Source organism: Panthera pardus, unplaced genomic scaffold, assembly GCF_024362965.1.
Source record: "Panthera pardus isolate Hobbes unplaced genomic scaffold, ASM2436296v1 HiC_scaffold_3, whole genome shotgun sequence".
NCBI lineage: Eukaryota > Metazoa > Chordata > Mammalia > Carnivora > Felidae > Panthera > Panthera pardus.
This window is the reverse complement of record NW_026526876.1, coordinates 31,690,525-31,708,849: the sequence shown is the minus strand read 5'-3', so window position 1 is coordinate 31,708,849 and position 18,325 is coordinate 31,690,525. Positions and strand designations below refer to the sequence as shown.

Below are 18,325 nucleotides of genomic sequence, written 5' to 3'. Positions count from 1 at the left end.
TTGTTGTTTGATTGGTTTGTTTTGGTTTTGGTACTGAAACCCGGGAGCTCATATTTTAGTGAGGAAGACACACAATAAAGATGTAAACCATGGGCGGAGGGATGTTACCTGAGAGACCAGTGACAGGGAAGATCTGAGATCTAAGCTGAAATATGAAGGATAAAAGAGCAAGACCAAGAACATCTTTGCTGAATACCTACGTGTTGCAAGGATGGATGGACAGATGAATGGATAGACAGACCAATGGGGCGGATTCTGATGTGAATGAGACTCACACTCTAGTGCCAGGTCCCTGGTGTGCTTAACTCTAGAGAGGAGGGTGTGGGCGGCACTGGGGACCCAGGATTCCCAGCCTGCTCTCCCAGAACTCCTGTTGAAGCCGCCGACCTGACCCGAGGGGCCGCTGGGGGGCGACCGAGAGCCCGTTCATTTCCCTTTAAGGCCGAGGCGGAAGACTGACGGAGGAAGGGCCTTTGTGTCGGCGGGATAGAAATAGGCCAGCCCCTTTAAGAGGGCGGAGACTCGGGAGTCGCGGCCACTTCGAAAGTGGCCTCGGGCGCTGGTGCTCGGCTTCCCGGGTTTGTCGGCCCCCGCCAGGGTCGCTGAGTAGCCTTTCTCCGACCTCGCCTCAGAGACCGTGCGGCCCGGACTCCGACGCTCCCACCGCAACCAAGACCGAGGCCCCGGCGACCCCTCGAGTCGGGGGCTTCCCGGCCACCCCCCCTCGCCGGAGCCCGCCGGCCGTCGCCATGGTAATGCCGCGCCCGAGGCCGCAGAACTGCCTTCCGGCTTCCAGCCCTTCTCTCGTGCTAGCTGCAAGGCCGGCTAGGGTTTGGGTCAGAGCTTGGTGGCTTCGGGAGACCTAGGTTCTAGTCAGTGCTTGCCCGGAGACCCTTGGGAAGGTCCTCGCCACACACCTCCCTCCCTCTGGGCCTCAGTTTCCCTCCTGTTGCCTTCCATCTCTTCTTGGAGAACTCCTGGTCATCCTCCCCGGTGGGCTCAAACGTCACGCCTCCGGAGCCCCCACCCCCTCCACCTAACCCGGACACTCTGATCCTTGGACGCTTGGGGGTGGGGGTGCCTAACTGTAGCTCTTGCTCTTTTGGCAACCGGGGTTTAGGCACAGCCCGCTGCTCTTGAGTTTGACGCCAGTCTAAGAGCTGGCCACAGTAGCCCTGCTGCCTGGAAAGAAGGAACCGTGGACTGGGACATCCTACCCTCCTGGGACGCTGGCTTTGGGGCATGGGATTAGATAGAAGGAAACCACTGGTTTGGCTTTCAGAAACAAGGCCACTAGCACTGCTGGGCATGCTTGGATTTATGGTGGCCTCTCTCTTGTTTGACATGGGTTCCCCAGGCCGGGTCTTTGGGATGTTGCAAAATCCTTAGGCCCATGTGCACGGCGCGGAGTCCAAAGAATGACCCAGGTTCCCTCTGGCAGCCTTCCTGTTGCCTCCTCCCCCCTCTCCCAGAGCTAATGCAGCTGGATCTGCGTGGATTATTTTACAAGAAGGGATTCTAAATCATCCAAGCCTTTATTTATTTATTTTTTTTTTTTTTAATTTTTTTTTCAACGTTTTTTATTTATTTTTGGGACAGAGAGAGACAGAGCATGAACGGGGGAGGGGCAGAGAGAGAGGGAGACACAGAATCGGAAACAGGCTCCAGGCTCCGAGCCATCAGCCCAGAGCCTGACGCGGGGCTCGAACTCACGGGCCGCGAGATCGTGACCTGGCTGAAGTCGGACGCTTAACCGACTGCGCCACCCAGGCGCCCCATAAATCATCCAAGCCTTTAAGTAAATCCCATCTCTCCCCTCCTCATCCCTTATTCCTTCCTCAGCACTAGCAAAAAAATAAAAATAAAAAACAGTACACCTGGTGGTCGTGTTAGAATTGGAAAGAAGCGTAGTGAGGACAGAATGTACTTGCAAGCAGAATTTCTCCTCCAACCTCAATTGCTTTGTTTTCCTCTCAGGCATGCAGTTTGCAGAAGCTGTTTACTGTGGAAGAGGAGTTTGAAGATGAGGTAAGGAAGTGTTGGTGATCAGAGATAGCAGAGGAGGTCTTGAGTTGTAAACACCCAGACTCAGAACATTTCGAAGCAGCCTGCCCCAGCCTCCTTTCTTTTGACATGTATAGCTTTTTTGTCTGTGAGAGGCTGAGAAAACATGAGACATGTAAACAGCCTACTTAACCGTTTTAGAAACACAAAGCCAGAGACGTGAGGTGCCTAAATGGTAAGGGCCCTGGTCTGGAAGCGATATTATGTGGATGATGCGATTCACCTTTACGATGACATACTTGAGGTGGGAAAGAAAGTTTATGGAGAGCCAGAGACAACACAGTGACTGGATGACGGGAGGCCTGAGGTCAGTCGCCAAGTGGCTATGTGAGCCAGGGAAAATTACTTCATTCTCTGGCCTTCTGTTTTCTACAGTATGAGAGAGATTCTTTTGCTCCAAAGGCTCTTTCCTTCCCTCTTTCTCAGAAGATGAGGGATTAGACTGGATCGGAAGCCAGCACATTAGAATCACCCCTGCTGAGGCCCTAACACATACCAATTAAACCAGGACTTCTAGGGATGGGCCCAGGCAGGGCTATTTCTAATCTGGGGGTATAGTCAGAGATCACTGAACAAGCTAGCCATCCCCACAGCTCTCTTCCTGCTCAGATCCAATGGATATAGTTTCATCTGGGAGGCCCAAAATTGCTACCTGAAATCCTTTTCAGAAAGAGGTAGGATTGAAGTGAGTAAAACCCAAATAGGTAAATTAGCCTGCTTAAGAATACAGCACCAACAATCCGGGTGAGGTCCTCGCCTCCTGATTCCAGTCTACATATATGGAAACTATTAAGCTGCATTTATAGAGTAGAATTGCTTTACTTTATCGGCGACAAGCCATTCCAGCCTATTTTTTGTCTCCCAGCTCTGTGCTTTAAAAATCATGTTTAAGGGGGCGCCTGGGTGGCTCGGTTGGTTAGGTGTCTGACTTCGGCTCAGGTCATGATCTCACGGTCCGTGAGTTCAAGCCCCGCGTCAGGCTCTGTGCTGACAGCTTAGAGCCTGGAGCCTGTTTCAGATTCTGTGTCTCCCTCTCTCTCTGCCCCTCCCCTGTTCATGCTCTGTCTCAAAAATAAACGTTAAAAAAAATAAAAATAAAAATCATGTTTAGGAATGGGGCGCTCAGTCAGTTAAGCATCTGACTCCAGCTCAGGTCATGATCTTACATGGTTCGTGGGTTCAAGCCCCACATCAGGCTCTGTGCTGACAGTTCAGAGCCTGGAGCCTGCTTCAGATTCTGTGTCTCTCTCTCTCTGCCCCTCCCCTGCTCATGCTCTGCCTCTCTCTCTCAAAAATAAACATTAAAAAAATTTTTTTTAATCATGTTTAGTAAATAACATAAAAATCACATTTAGAATTTGTCCAGATGCCCAGTTTGTACCTAGTATGGTGATGAATGCTGCACCGGGGCCCCACAGTCCTTTTCACAGTTCTTTTGAGGCTTTTGGAACCTGAGGTTTGAAAGGGAAAACAGAACTTCCTCAGATCCCTTAAAAATCAGTCTCTGGGGGCGCCTGGGTGGCTCAGTCGGTTAAGCGTCCGACTTCAGCTCAGGTCATGATCTCACGGTCTGTGAGTTCAAGCCCCGCGTCAGGCTCTGTGCTGACAGCTCAGAGCCTGGAGCCTGTTTCAGATTCTGTGTCTCCCTGTCTCTCTGCCCCTCCCCTGTTCATGCTCTGTCTCTCTCTGTCTCAAAAATAAATAAACGTTTAAAAAAAAAAACAAACCATTAAAAAAAAAAATCAGTCTCTGGCTTTGCTCATTCACAGAAGCCCTAAGACATAGTGACAGGGGCACATAGGAGTTCTAATCCTGATTCTGTGAAGGTACTTAACTTCTTTGAGTCTCCATTTCTGAATCCATAAAACAGGAATAATAATATCTATTAGGGCCATTGTGAAAATTCATTGCGAGAATTCTGGTAAAATGTTTACATGGTCCCTGGCACCCGGCATGGTTTCAGATTGTTACATGTTTTTGTTATCACTTGGGGACTTTAATTCGGTTTTTAAAAAAATTCAAAATTGCCAGCTTTGTCAAGGAGATGTGTCCTTGTCCTTGTCTTTCAGCTTTGTAGATGTGTATTTACAGGCTGCAAAAGTGGCTAAGTGCCCCACTTGGTTCTTACCAGGTGATGGTAAGACGGCTGGGCCAGCAATGGGATTAAGGATGAAGGTCTCGGGACACCTGGGTGGCTCAGTCAGTTGAGCGACTGACTTCGGTTCAGGTCTCATGACTCACGGTCCATGAGTTCGAGCCCACATCAGGCTCCGTGCTGACAGCTCAGAGCCTGGAGCCTGCTTCTGATTCTGATTCTGTGTCTCCCTCCCTCTCCACCCCTCTCCCACTCATGCTCTGTCTCTCTCTGCCTCAGAAATAAATAAACATTAAAAAAAGTTTTTTTAAAAAAAGAATGAAGGTCTGTGGGGTGCCTGGCCAGCTCAGTGGGTAGAGCACGTTGACTCTTGATCTTGGGGTCGTGAGTTCAAGTCCTACATTGGGCATAGAGATTACTTTAAAAAAAAAAGAAGAGGGGCGCCTGGGTGGCTCAGTCGGTTGAGCGCCGACTTCGGCTCAGGTCACGATCTCGCGGTCCGTGAGTTCGAGCCCCGCATCGGGCCCCTGTGCTGACAGCTCAGAGCCCGGAGCCTGTTTCAATTCTGTGTCTCCCTCTCTCTCTGACCCTCCCCCATTCGTGCTCTGTCTCTCTCTGTCTCAAAAATAAATAAACGTTAAAAAAAAAAAAAAAAAAAAAAAAAGAAGAGTGAAGGACTCTGACAGTTCAAGTTTCTGTTCCATGGCCAGTCCATTTCCCCCTTCCCAAGGCAGATGACATCATGTCTAAGAGTGAGCTCTTTTCTTTTTTTTAATGTTTATTTATTTATTTTGAGAGAGAGAGAGAGAGACAGAGCCTGAGGGTGGGGTGGGACAGAGGGAGAGACACAGAATCCAAAGTGGGCTCCAGGCTCAGAGCTGTCAGCACAGAGCCCGACGTGGGGCTCAAACTCACAGACGCGAGATCATGACCTCAGCCAGAGTCGGAAACTCAGCCGACTGAGCCACCCAGGCACCCCTATGAGTGAGCTCTTTAGGAGAAAAGGGATCTGTCAACCTCCAGGATCATCAGGATTTTATTGCTGCTGTAATTCTAATATTGTTATTATTGCTAAATCCCATGATAGTCCTGCTAGAGTATGCTACACCCCCGATAATACACAAAGCCAGAAAAAACCTTTCTCTGGCCCAGACACTCCAATGCAGCAGCACGGGTTGGGGGTGGAGGGGACCTTCCTGTCAGTTAAATCAGCAGTTCTAACTCAAAAACACCCTCAGAACAGGTCTGTTGCTCTCGAAGGTGTCAATCTCACCTTGCTTCCCAACTGGGATCCATACTTAATTTAACTTGCCTGAAAAGCTATATTTAACTTCTGCCTATTTTGCTGGATCCAAGGCCTCTGGCTTAGTGAAGGCTGTGTGTGTGTGTGTGTGTGTGTGTGTGTGTGTGTGTGGTGGAGGAGGGGGGAGGAGTGAGAACAGGCAGCATGACCAGCTGGATAGACCCCTGTTGCACAGGCTGGACACCAGAAAGCTTGTTTTCTTGAGATGGGTGTGTGGCCTTGGGTGATTGGATTCCTTTGTGCCCTGGTATGTTTGCTTCTCCTGCCACTCCCCTGACTGCCACCGCTTCCCTGTCCCCCGAGAGAAGCTACCTGAAGACTTAGCCTTAGAATGTTTCTTGGGGCACCTGGGTGGCTCAGTCGGTTAAGCGGCCGACTTCAGCTCAGGTCATGATTTCTCGGTCTGTGAGTTCGAGCCCCGCGTCGGGCTCTGTGCTGACAGCTTGGAGCCTGGAGCCTGTTTCAGATTCTGTGTCTCCCTCTCTCTGACCCTCCCCCATACATGCTCTGTCTCTCTCTGTCTCAAAAATAAATAAACATTAAAAAAAAAATTTTTTTAAAAGAATGTTTCTTTCATTCCTTATTTCCTTTTTTTTTTTTTTTTTTTTAAGATTTTATTTTTAACTTATCTCTATACCCAACGTGGGGCTCAAACTTACAACCCTGAGATCTAGAGTCCCATGCTCCACCGACTGAGCTAGCCAGGCATCCCACCACCTCCAGGCTTCTACCAGAAACATTCTGGGGCACCTGGCTGGCTCAGTGGGTGGAACATGAGACTTTTTTTTTTTTTTTTAACATTTATTTATTTTTGAAGGAGAGAGAGACAGAGCATGAGCAGGGGAGGGGCAGAGAGAGAGAGGAAGACCTAGAATCTGAAGCAGGCTCCAGGCTCTGAGCTGTCAGCACAGAGCCTGACATGGGGCTCAAACTCACAACCTGTGAGATCATGACCTGGGCTGAAGTCAGATGCTTAACCGACTGAGCCACGAGGCGCCCCTGTGGAGCATGGGACTCGATCTCTAGGTTGTAAATTCGAGCCCCACGTTGGATATAGATACTACTTAGAAATAAAATCTTTAAAAAAAAAAAAAAAAGTCTGGAGGTGGGCTCATAGACAAGGTCAAAGATGGTGAGAGACTCCACCGTTGCCTTTCATGGCTTGGTTTCTCACTTGCATATATCTATGCTTATATACACGCCACATACATGAAACAGTAAGAGCAAGAGTGTTCCTTTGGGGCACCTGGGTGGCTCAGTCGGTTGAGTGTCCAGCTCATATTTTTGGCTCAGTTTCACAGTTCCTGAGTTCAAGCCCTGTGTTGGGCTCTGTGCTGACAGCACGGAGCCTGCTTGGGATTCTCTTGTCTCCCTCTCTGTCTGCCCCACCCCCCACTTGTATGTGTGGGTGTGTGCTCGCTCTCTCTCTCTCTCTCTCTCTCTCTCTCTCTCTCTCTCAAAAATAAATAAATAAATGTTAAAAAAAAAAGAGAGACAGAGTGTGTTTCTTGATTTCCAGATGCCAAGACCCACTATCTCTGCTTCTTTGTAGGATTTCTTATCTGCTGTGGAGGATGCAGAGAACGAGTTTGCTGGCTCACGGCCTTTGAATGCTGGATGCCTGAGACCTGTCTCTTCTAGGCCACAGGAGACCGTGTCGGCACAGTCTTCTGGGCAGCTGCCGTCATGCCCCACTGCTCCTTCAGAGGCTTTGGGCCCGTCAGCCCTGGGACTCCGCCTACCTACCTCCAGCATGCCCAGGGCCATCAGGGACCCACCTTCCATAGGAACAGCCCCCCTAAGGCCTGTCTCGACTTCTAGCAACTGGACTGGCCATCAGAGACGAGTGACCCTGCCAGAAGTGCTCAAAGAGCCAGCGAGACCCCAGACATCAGCCTCCCGCCCCCTGCTCACCTTTGAGAGCCAACAGCAGGTGATTAGTGGCTTTGAGGGGCCTGAACAAGATGAATTTGATAAGGTCCTGGCAAGCATGGAGCTGGAGGGGCCTGGCGTGGAGCTGGAACTTGGAATCAGCAGTGAGGCCACGGGAATCCCGCCCACCTGGCAGCAGGAGGACTTAGCTTTGGCTAAAAAGGCTCGCGTAGCTGAGCTGAGCAGGTCTTGCCAAAAGGGGCCCACGCCTGCCTCCCACATAACGAGTGTCATGTCAGCCGACGATGAGCCCCCAGCACCTGGGGTCCACTGTAGGACTGCACAGCCCCACCTGAGACCCAGTGCCGTGAGCAACCTTCCTACCCCAACTGCCTCAACAGTTCCTGCTCAGCAACCCCACTCGGAAGCCTGCCCTCAGGGGCCCGCTCTTCGAGCGGCACAGCCTCTCCAAGCTGCTGGCCGGCCTGTTCAGAGCAGCCCGCAAAGTCCTTTCCCTGGTCAGTCATTCCAGCGTCCAAATGCCTGCTTACGTGGCAAATCTCACCTTCCTGGACCACGAACTCCCAACTCGATCTGTTCTACTCCCTCGAGGACTATCTCTGCGTTATTTCCTCGGAGCCCCTTACAACCCCGAGCTCCAGCGGCTTCCATCAAGTGTCCTGCCGGCACCCCAAAGAGCCCCCATTCCTCCCTGGTTCCCCAAGCAGTTCTCCAGCCACCCATAGTCACCAACCACCTGGTGCAGCTGGTCACTGCTGCCAACCGGACACCCCAGCGACCCGCCCGCACCAAAACCCGCCGCTTCCCTGGCCCCGCAGGGATCCTGCCCCACCAGGTGAGTGACGGCTTCTCGTTGGCAGAAGGGGTCCAGGACATTGCGGGGACAAGGGGGAGAATCTGGTCCCAGAATATCTTCACTCCTGGGGGAGGGAGGGAAGGAGAAAGTGCAGAGAGAGGGCTGTTTTGTTTTTTTTTAGTGTTTATTTTATTTGAGAGAGAGGGAGACACAGAATCCGAAGCAGGATCCTGGCTCGGATCTGTCAGCACAGAGCCTGACGCGGGCCTCGAATCCACAAACCGCGAGATTATGACCTGATCCGAAGTCGGGTATTTAACCAACTGAGCCACGCAGGCACCCCAGAGAGGGGGGCTTTCCAAGTGGTAGAAGAAGTCAAAAAAAGTGGGAAGAAAGAAATCAAGTGCTTGAAAAACCACAGGCGAGAGAGGTGCTTTGGCTCTGAGAACCTCACAACCTTTATTCTTCTGTTGAGCACCTCCTGTTTGCTAGCACTAAGGCAAGGCAGATTCATTCACGTCTGTTTCCTAAGGACTTGTATGTGTTGGTCAGTTCGCTTGGAACTGGGAATGCAGAGGTTAAAACAGAAGTAGTTCCAGTGCAGTAGAAGAAGCAGACGCGAACGAGCGATTAGGCATAAAATGCATAGTGTGAGTAGAGGTCATTCCCTAGGTGCAGGGGAGACACTGGACTCCTTATGCTTACCGAGTGGGCTTTGGAGGGAGGGCTAGGACGTTAACAGGTGTGTGTAGGAAGGCTGTGCTCCGGGAGGCATGTCAGTGGTGGCAACACCGGGAAGAACGTGTGCGAAGGCACAGCGGCGTAAGAGCAAGATGCCATCAGAGGCGCAGAGCACAGCTCGCTGTGGCTGGTGTGCGGGGTCGGCGTGGGGAAGCCGGGCTGTGCTGAGAGTTTGAATTTCAGCGGTGGTGGAGGGACAGTATCCGTCAAACCATCTTGGATCAGATCCCAGATAACGGGATTCTGCGGGTCTGGTCTGGTGGTGATTGGTGTGCTCCTTTTCTCACGTTTTAGGGCGGTTCAGATAATTTCTACCTGTTCCTTGCTCTTCGCTGGCACTTTAAGGGAAATCCAAGGAGGCCATCTACCTTCCTCCTGGGCTAGATCTCTGCAGGGAAGGGTTCGGTCCCTGAGAAGGGATTTGGGGAAAGCTGCCCCTTTGCCTAGCCCAGGCCTCTCTATCCGGGTCATTGCCTCCTTCAGGAAGCCCTGGGTTTTGTTCCTGGGTCAGCTCCAGCTCCCTCACATTCCCAAAACAGTCCCCAAAGTATCTTTTTTTGAGCTGCCAACGAGGCTCCTGAGACTTCGTTAGGAGAGACGTAATATGTGTTAATTGTCCCTGATAGTTTCCTGAACTCATTATGTAACCCAGACAAGAAGCTGCAATTTGTAAATAACAGCTGCTGAGCTCGCTCTCGCCTTCTTCTTCTCTCTCCCCTTGCAGCACAGTGGGAAAAATCTGGAGGAGATCATGGTTTCCACACCCCAGACTCCGACTCATGGTGCCCTGGCTAAATTCCGGGCCGAGGTAACTGGTTCCCTGCGGATGTTCACTTCCTGGGCATCACTTAAGAGTGAGGGACATCCCTGCACGTTTTAGGAGTTGAGAAGCAGAGTCTATGCTGCTAGGCCTCCCCGTGGTGACGCACCAAAGGGCACGTGGCGAAGGCCCTTTGGGGAAGTGGCGATTCTCCTGGCACAAAGTGAAGCCCGTCCTGATGCTGACCGAGGCCAGGGGTCCAGTCTTCCCTACTCCTCTAAGAAAGAAAGGCCCAGCTAACTCCCGTCTTTCCTCAGGGGAGGGGAGCGTAATAGGTATTAGGAAATTGTATCTCAGGAACCCCTCCTCTCAGGTTTCTGAGAATTGAGTGGGGAACGATCTGCCTTCATCTTGCCTCCAGTGGATTCCTTTTTGGTGGAGGAGACCCATCCTTCCTCCTCACTGGGATTCTCGTTGACCTACTCTGCCCTCACACCCACTTTTGCTTTTAATTCTCTAGCAGTTTTTCTCTTTGCTGTAGTTCCACAGATCTATCAGTCCGCTTCAGGTCCAAAGCAGCAAATACTCCTCTGGGTTCAAAACATTTTTTTTTTTTCTTTTTAACATTTATTTTTCAGAGAGGACACAGAGTGCGGGCAGGGGAGGGTAAAGAGAGAGGGAGACACAGAATCTGAAGCAGGCTCCAGGCTCCGAGCTGTCAGTGCAGAGCCCAACCCGGGGCTCGAACCCACGAACCACGAGATCATGACCTGAGCCGAAGCCAGACGCTTAACCGACTGAGCCACCCAGGCGTTTTTTTTTGTTGTTGTTGTTTTCGTTTTTGTTTTTTGTTTTTTTTTTTGTTTTTTTTGTTTTTTTTTTTGGGGGACAGAGAGAGACAGAGCATGAACGGGGGAGGGGCAGAGAGAGAGGGAGACAGAATCGGAAACAGGCTCCAGGCTCCGAGCCATCAGCCCAGAGCCTGACGCGGGGCTCGAACTCACAGACCGCGAGGTCGTGACCTGGCTGAAGTCAGACGCTTAACCGACTGCGCCACCCAGGCGCCCCCCCAGGCGTTTTTTTAATATGAGCATTTTTTAATATAAGAAGGTTAATAGTTAAGCCAGAGGCATCCCAAATAAAATATGACTGTTTCAAAATGACTTAAGGCACTGTGAAAGCCTATCAATGTAAGTGGGGGCTCCCCGGCCCTAAGACTTTTCGAGGCTGTTACACAAGAGACAAGCATGGATAGACCGTCTTTTGCTTCGGGACAACTAAAGTCAGGAACTGATTTAAAATTTAAAAAAAATTTTTGAGAGAGAGGGTGCAAGTGAGTGAGGGACAAAGAGAGAGAGAGGATCCCAGGAGGGGCAGAGGGAGAGAGAGAAAGAGGGGTGAGAGAGAGAGAGTGGGGCTCACCCGAAGCGGGGCTTGTGCTCACCCAATGTGGGACTCGAACTCATGAACCGTGAGATCACGAGCTGAGTCGAAGTCAGATGCTTAACGACTGAGCCACCCAGGTGCCCTAAGATGAAATAAAATAAACAAGGAGCACCTTTGCTATTGCTGTTAAATGAAAGATGTGCTGTGCAACCAGATCTCACGTACCATTCTGAGACCTAGGGGATAAACGAAAGCAGAGACTGTGGCTACCGTGTTGCAGGGAATGTGCCCTTCCCTCCCACCCCTCCATCCTGTCTCGGTCAAGGTCTGTAGCAAGGTGGGTCCATTAACACAGGCTCCCCCTCTGCTCTGTGGTGCCAGATTGTTACTAGTTCCCAGGCGTCGGTGGAGGAGGATTTTGGGCGAGGGCCCTGGCTGGCCATGAAATCTGCTCTGGGCCTGGAGGAGAGAGACCCCACCTGCTTTCTCTGTACCTATAGCATCGTCATGGTGCTGCGGAAGGTAAGGGTCCTGGGTGCTGAGATGTGCAAGAAAGACCGTTTTTACCCTTCCTACCAACCTGCTGTCCTACTCCACCTTAGGAAAGGGGCTGCCCGTTTGCTCCCTCTTACCCCAGGCCTGTCTCTGAGCAGCAGCACGGGGTCCCTTTTGGTTGTATCATCTTCCGCTCACCTAGCATTTCACTAGCATCGACAGTATCAGGCACAGGTGGAAGCAGAAAGTGGGTTATGGCTATGTCTCTGCACATCCAGGCCCTGGATGAGGCGGGGGTAAGCACACGGTTACCCTTCGAGCTCCCTAGAGGTCAAGGGTCATATGCAGACACATTCTCGTGGCCTGCTGTGATGTAGCTCTCTATAAATACATATATGCTGGAGAAAGGAAGCAGGGGGCAGAAAGGACCTGCCAGCTTCGGGTCTGCTAGAGAGAGACAGGATGGGTCCTTCAGACGGCCCTTTTGCCCCCCACAAAAAGAGCATCACCACACCTGTACTCTCCTCCCCTCCTCCTCCCCTCCGGTTGCCCTGGTGCACTTGGGAACCTTACAGGTGGGATGTGGCTTGCTCAGCAAATGCCTCTCCTTGTAACCAGGCAGCCCTGAGGCAGCTTCCCAGGAACAAGGTCCCCAACATGGCAGTGATGATCAAGTCCCTGAGTCGGAGCACGATGGACGCCAGTGTGGTTTTCAAGGACCCCACGGGTGAGAAGTTAGGTCCTGGGGGTGTCTGATGAGTGGCCTTCGTGGAGTTCAGGAGATGAGGAGGAGTCACCCTCTTCATTTGCAGATGGGAAAATTGAGGCAGTGAGCAGCCCACTTCCCAGCCAGGGCCCAAACCAGTCACTGTGCTGTCCTTGACCCAGACTGATGGGCCGCGCGGTATTTGCAGGAGAGATGCAGGGCACGGTGCACAGGTTGCTGCTCGAGGCCCGGCAGAGTGAGCTGAAGCCTGGCTCAGTGCTGCTGCTGAAGCAGGTATGGGGGGCTCCAAATGGGAACCTCCTCTCCAACCCTCCCAACCCTGGAGAAGGCCCCTGAGTTGTCCGTCTGGCTCCCTTCCCTCCCCGGTCCCCAGGCCAGGAATGGTTGGGCTGGTGCTAGACCCCGCCTCCTATTCTGTGGGGTGGATGGGGATGGGATGGGGGGTTGTGTTGTGTGGGGAGGAGGGTGTGGTATGTGCTTCTACAGGGCGGGGGCAGGAGCGGTTTGGGTGAGCCTGGTGCAGAAGCCAGAGAGGGAGAGGCAGGCGGGGACCAGGTGGCATGGGACAGCATCTTAGCGCCCCATCAGGGCACTGACCTTCCCCTTCCTCGACCCCAGGTTGGAGTGTTTTCTCCTTCGCTCCGAAATCACTACCTCAATGTGACGCCCAACAACCTGGTCCATATTTACGGCCCAGATTCTGGGGATGGGAACTTCCTCAAGCCATCTCCGCCCTTCCCTAAGGTAAGAGGAGCGGGATGGAACGGGGCCCGGGAGATCCGCTTTCTGCCTGTATATTCTGGTGTCTTCCCCTCCTTCACCCTGGGGAGCAGAGGTGTGAAGGGGGCAGTTGCCCTGAGGTGAAGAGATGCCTCTGGGGACAGGGTCATCTCCTTCTGTTCCTGGTCCAGCCGCCTGCCAGATGGCACAGTAACAGGACCTAGAGCAGCTGGCTTCTTGGGGATCGTGATCTGATGGCAGGCTTGAGCACTGGAGAGGATAGGAGTCACTTGAGAACTAAGCAAGTTGTGCGTCCCCCAGAGGGTGTGGCCCTCAGTAAGTGACGGAGGCTCAGATCTGCTGCAGGTGGCAGAGAACAGTGAGCTACATACAGACTGTCGGGTGAGCCGGCACTTAGTCTGCATCTTCCCTCCTGGCCCCCACCTACGCTCGGTGAGGCGGCACCCACACAGAAGCCAGGTGGGGACACCCCCCCTTGGGAACTAAAGGAGCCCGGGGTTCCAGGCAGCTCCACTCCAGGCTAAGAGTGCAGAGCCTGGCCTTGACTTGGCACACAGTGTCCCCTCTGTGGCCACTTCCACACTTCCCGGGATCCTGGGTTGTTATCATGGCCCAGCCTGGAGGTCAGGAGACCTGGGTCATGTCCCCACTCTGCTGGTAATTTGTAACGTGACCTTGGGCAAGTCCCGTCCCTGCCCCTGCTGTTGCTTCATCTCTGAAATGAACGGGTTAGACCTGATGACTTCTGCTCACGCTCCACCCTTGGCTCTAATGGCCTACTTCCATTTCTCTTATCTTTCCCCTTAACCTTCCACATTTTCTCAAAATCACCCTGCTTCCAAAAGATCATCTTTCTTTTTCTTTTAAGTTTCAAGATATCCATACCTCTTGACAAAAATCGAAATGGTACAGAGAATAAAGCAAAGCTTGTAACTTACTCTTCTCCGCTGCCATCCCCTAGGGCTAACCATAGTTAACAGTTTAATTACTAATTTCCACTACCTGCTCATATATCAGCTAGTGTGGGGATTATTAAAAGCTTTTTAATCCCAGGCTAACTCCTCAGCATATTTTTGAATGGCTTCTTCACTCTCTGCTCCAACTATATATAGATTTCCTAAAGCACCAGATGCCAACAAAATTAGGAAAGAAGAGTGCCCAAAAATCGTTTTGTTTTTTTAATTACCTGCTGTTTTGGGTGTTGGGTATTTTTATCTCCCTCCCCTGGGTGACTGGCCCCTGCCACACTCCTCTGTATTGTCTTTCCTGAACCCCCACCTATTCCATTGAGGTCATCTGGGTGGATGTGGAATTGTCCAGAGGGGTATCCAGAACACAGGCTTTGGTAACCAGGCCGTCTGTCCCCAGGACCCAGGGAGCTTCCCTGGCAGCCTCCACCATGAGACTGCGAAGTCTGGAAGAGGCCTCAGAACAGCGCACGATGCAGAAGCAGGGGCATCCCCTGAGGAAGAACTCCCAGAAGCAGGTAAGGCAGTCAGCTCCCCAGGAGCAAAAGAGGTTCTCCTTCTATTTCCTCTTGAATAGCACAGCCAGAAGAACCTGGCTGCATCTTTCTCCTCCTCCTGTGAATCTTTGGGTTTTACACAACCTTACAGAAATCGGATGTGGTGTCTTTTCTGGCCAGGCTGCAAGGCCCCGAACTAACTACCGGTGTGATAGGGGCCACATGAAGCAGATACAGCGTGAGCCACAGGTCTCCCCCATTTCCAGGCCGTGTGCTTTTAGCCACAAGGAGGAGATGAACTGGCACCGTCCTTCTGCCACAGCTTGAGTCTTCTGTGGGCTGATGGCCAGGCCCCAGAGGCAGATTTCCGTATCCTGACCAAGCTCAGAGGCCCTGCAGGCGGTGCTGAGGACTCACACGTCCGTGTGGGACCAGGACCCAGACCCGAGAGGCCCAAATACTGGGTTAGGGTACAGCCAGCTTGTTCCTCGGGGGGCAGCATCCCCCAGATGAAGCTAGCACAATCCAAGTCTGCGCCTTAGCTTTTCGATTCCATAAATTCAACCCTGTCTGGCCTCACAGTTCATTATGGGTAAGTGTCTCGCGTTAGGGGCGCCTGACTAGCTCAGTCGGAACAGTGTACGACTCTTGATCTCAGGGTTGTGAGTTCAAGCCCCACACCGGGTGTAGAGGTTACTTAAATAAATAAATAAATCTTTAAGTGTCTCACATGAACCAATTTCGCATTAGGCCAACGGATAAACCACAGAGCCCATTTACTTATAGCCTATGAGAAAGTACTCCTTATGCTGGAATCTTCTCTGCAATGTCCTTGTAAGTAAGCTTGCTGACAAGCCAAACCATCCTCAGAAGGTCGCCGGTGGTCAGGGAGGGAGACTGAGGAGACTTGCCTGTACGATATTGTGGCTGGTGTCACGTCTCCGCTGTAGGGACAGACATGCCGAGCGGACAACTACTCGTGGTGGCTGGACAGGGCCTGGAGACGCCAATACTCGTTCTTACTCTGATTCCCAGTTTCCTAGGCCCTCACTGATTGCTCATTCCCCTTCATTAAATATAGAGTTTCCCCGAACCGTCCTAATGTAGCTAGTGAGGGGCACCTTTTTTTGTTACAAATTTCAGTCCCACTTCCCCGAGTACAGGGCTGGTCACCTTAATCAAATTCTGAATGCCCCCAAACAGGCTTCTATCCTTCCAGCAGCCATGTTTATCACGTGCCCTGAGCCAGACCAGACTCGCCTCTGCAGGGGTAGTTTCCAGCCCGACTTACTCCGCGGGCGGCCTGATCCCGTCCGTGGCACGGGAGTTTTCTAGCTGGAAGCCGTGGCTCTGGCATGGGATGGAGCTTGAGTAGGCTCACCACGGGCAGGCCGTTTGACCGCTTTGAACTCGGTTCTCTCAAATAAAGGGGGGATTCTAACAGGAAGCACCATGAACTGCCCCGTGAAGTATACTGTGAGGACTGGAAGGAAGGGGTGAGTACGGCGGGTGCGGCCCCGCACCCGGTACAGCACACGCTCAGTACGTGTTAGCTGCTGTGTCAGCAGTAACAGCACCAAGCTCCATTTCCAAGTTCTCAGACACGAGCGCCCGTCTGAGAACTACAGTCAGGGCCAGTTACTTTCATTCCAAACGCCCCTGAATGCCCTTTGGGGAAAGGGATGATGTCGTCTCACGCTCTTGAGGTGAGAAACCAGATTAGGGAATGCCGTGATTCTGAACACCTCAAATGGCTTTCCCCGCCTTTTTTCTCCCTCTGGCCAATGAGAGGGTAGCACTAGAGAACATCTGTCTGCTCAAGCACTCTGGATGGAAAGAGAGGAACCACTGAGGCCCAGGCAAAGCGTCTTTCTTGACAGAACGGCCCAGGCATTTTGTCCGTACCCCTTGTGTGTGTGTGTGTGGGAAGCAGAGGGAAGGTGGGAGTCAGGCCGGCCTCGGGCCCATTAGTGCGGTCACCACTGCCCAACTGTGTGGCCTGGTCCAGGCCTCCCTGAAGGGCAGGAGCTTTGGACCTGAGTCATGTGGAACCCTAACGCTGACACTAAGTCTGCCTACCCTCTCCATCTCCCCCTGCAGATGACCTAGATGGACTCCTGAGTGAGCTCCCTGAGGACTTCTTCTGTGGGACCAGCAGTTGGGACTGCCCCGAGGCAAGGCACCCACCGTGAGCAGGCAGCCTCTCAGCACCCGAGCAAGGCCCCGGTTGTGTCTGATCGGGTCCCCGGGAGAGAGGAGGCCTGGCACGACTGGGGAATAAACACAGCTGAGGACTTTTATGGCCGCCCCCACCCTGGATGCTTTCCCTGGGAACGCCCTTGTCCCTCGGACTCTCCGCTGCTGTCACTCATACCGGAACTCAGCCCAGGGGTGGCCCTTCTGCTCCTCTGTCCTCCAAGCCCTTGGGTGCATCCGTTCCTTCTGCCATCAGGGAAGGTGTGGCACTCTCCTGCCTCACCTTGACTTTGGGGGCCCCTGAGCTCCTTACTCCCTATCCCCTGAACACCTGAGGAGCCACACCACAGCAGTGGCGGCCGTCCCTCCGGTCGGGGAAGGAACACACTCAGACTTCCCTCTGCTTTGTCTCTTGAGGCCTGTGGCTGCCCAGCTCACCCGTGCCCAAGGTTCCCAGGTGTGGGGGGCAGGGGTGTGGCTGTGGTGTCTTGTTCTGAAATAAAGCAGCTGCCTGTTCCGCCCGCCTCCCTCTCCCCTCCACCCTCGCTGCTCCTGGTCCTGTCTGTCCTGCCAGCGGGGCTTTGGCCAGGGCGGAGCCAGGCCGCTCATTTTCCTTCTCTCTCTGTCTCTCTCTGTCTCTTTCTTCATAAACTTTTCTTCTGGACAGTTTGAGATTTACAGAATTATCGCAAAGATAATACAGGGAGTTCCTGTGTATCCCACACCCAGTTTCCCTGTCGGCATCTTACGTTAGCATGGACACTTCTTACAACCAAAGAACCGGTATCCGTACATGATGATTATTAACTGGACTTCGTGCTTGCTTCAGATTTACAGTTTCCCTGCTGTCCTTTTTCTGGTCCAGGACCCCACATTCCATTCAGTTGTCCTGTCTCCTCAGGCTCCTCCTGGCTCTGGCAGACTCTCCTTGTTTTTTATGAGTTTGACAGCTTGGAAGAGTATGGGTCCAGCATATTCCAGGAGGCCCCCTATTGGAATTTGTCTCATTAAAAAAAAAAAAAAAAGAGACTAGGGCTACGTGTCTTGTGGAGGAAGACCACAGAAGTAAGACCACACATCAAGGGTTGATGTTGACCTTGACCACCTGGCTGAAGGAGGCGTTTGTCAGGGTTCTCCACTGTAAATTTTCTTCTTCTCTCTTTTCATACTGTCCTCTTTGGCAGAAAGTCACTAGGTGTTGCCCATGCTGAGGAATGAGGAGTCCTGTTCTACCCTCTCTAAGGGCAGGATGTCTGTATAGATTTTTGGGGATTCTCCCTCATTTCTTATTCAGTCCTACATTTATATCAGTGTGGGCTCATGGGTATTTGTTTTATGTGTCGGGTCATAACCCAACGCTACTTTATCGTGTTGTCCAACAGTTCCTTGTCCTGTAGCTTTGCTGTGCTACCTTTCAGACCAGAGTTGGACAAGGGGCATGTGTACAAGGTGTGATTATACCAAGTTGTCAACCTTGTTTTCCTCTCTGGAATGAAGGGAAGAAAGGAATTATCCCCCAGCTCATGGTTGAGGGGGTGTGGGTTAAAGACCCTAGTCTGACTGCCAGCCTCCCCTGTGTCGGCCTCAGTCTTCCCTAAGCTGCTGTGCATGAGGCCTCCAGTGGGTCTGGTGCCGCTCTGGGGGAAGGCGCTAATCTCTTTCT

General features: G+C 52.2%; 1 protein-coding gene across 2 annotated transcripts; it reads left to right on the top strand.

Annotated features, from left to right (window-relative positions):
* Positions 1 to 527: 527 nt before the first annotated feature.
* On the top strand, positions 528 to 17,179 carry HROB (homologous recombination factor with OB-fold). Of its 2 annotated transcripts, XM_053892831.1 has the most exons (10): positions 528 to 752; positions 1,978 to 2,028; positions 7,015 to 8,190; positions 9,617 to 9,700; positions 11,420 to 11,560; positions 12,152 to 12,260; positions 12,448 to 12,533; positions 12,879 to 13,004; positions 14,370 to 14,487; positions 16,567 to 17,179. In XM_053892831.1, exons 1-10 carry the CDS (start codon positions 750 to 752, stop codon positions 16,656 to 16,658), a joined length of 1,986 nt encoding a protein of 661 aa, XP_053748806.1. In that variant the 5' UTR covers positions 528 to 749; the 3' UTR covers positions 16,659 to 17,179. The 2 variants fall into 2 exon arrangements, with proteins under 2 accessions (XP_053748806.1, XP_053748807.1); XM_053892832.1 differs by lacking the exons at positions 12,879 to 13,004; positions 14,370 to 14,487; positions 16,567 to 17,179 and having other exon boundaries at positions 12,346 to 12,448.
* Positions 17,180 to 18,325: the final 1,146 nt, after the last annotated feature.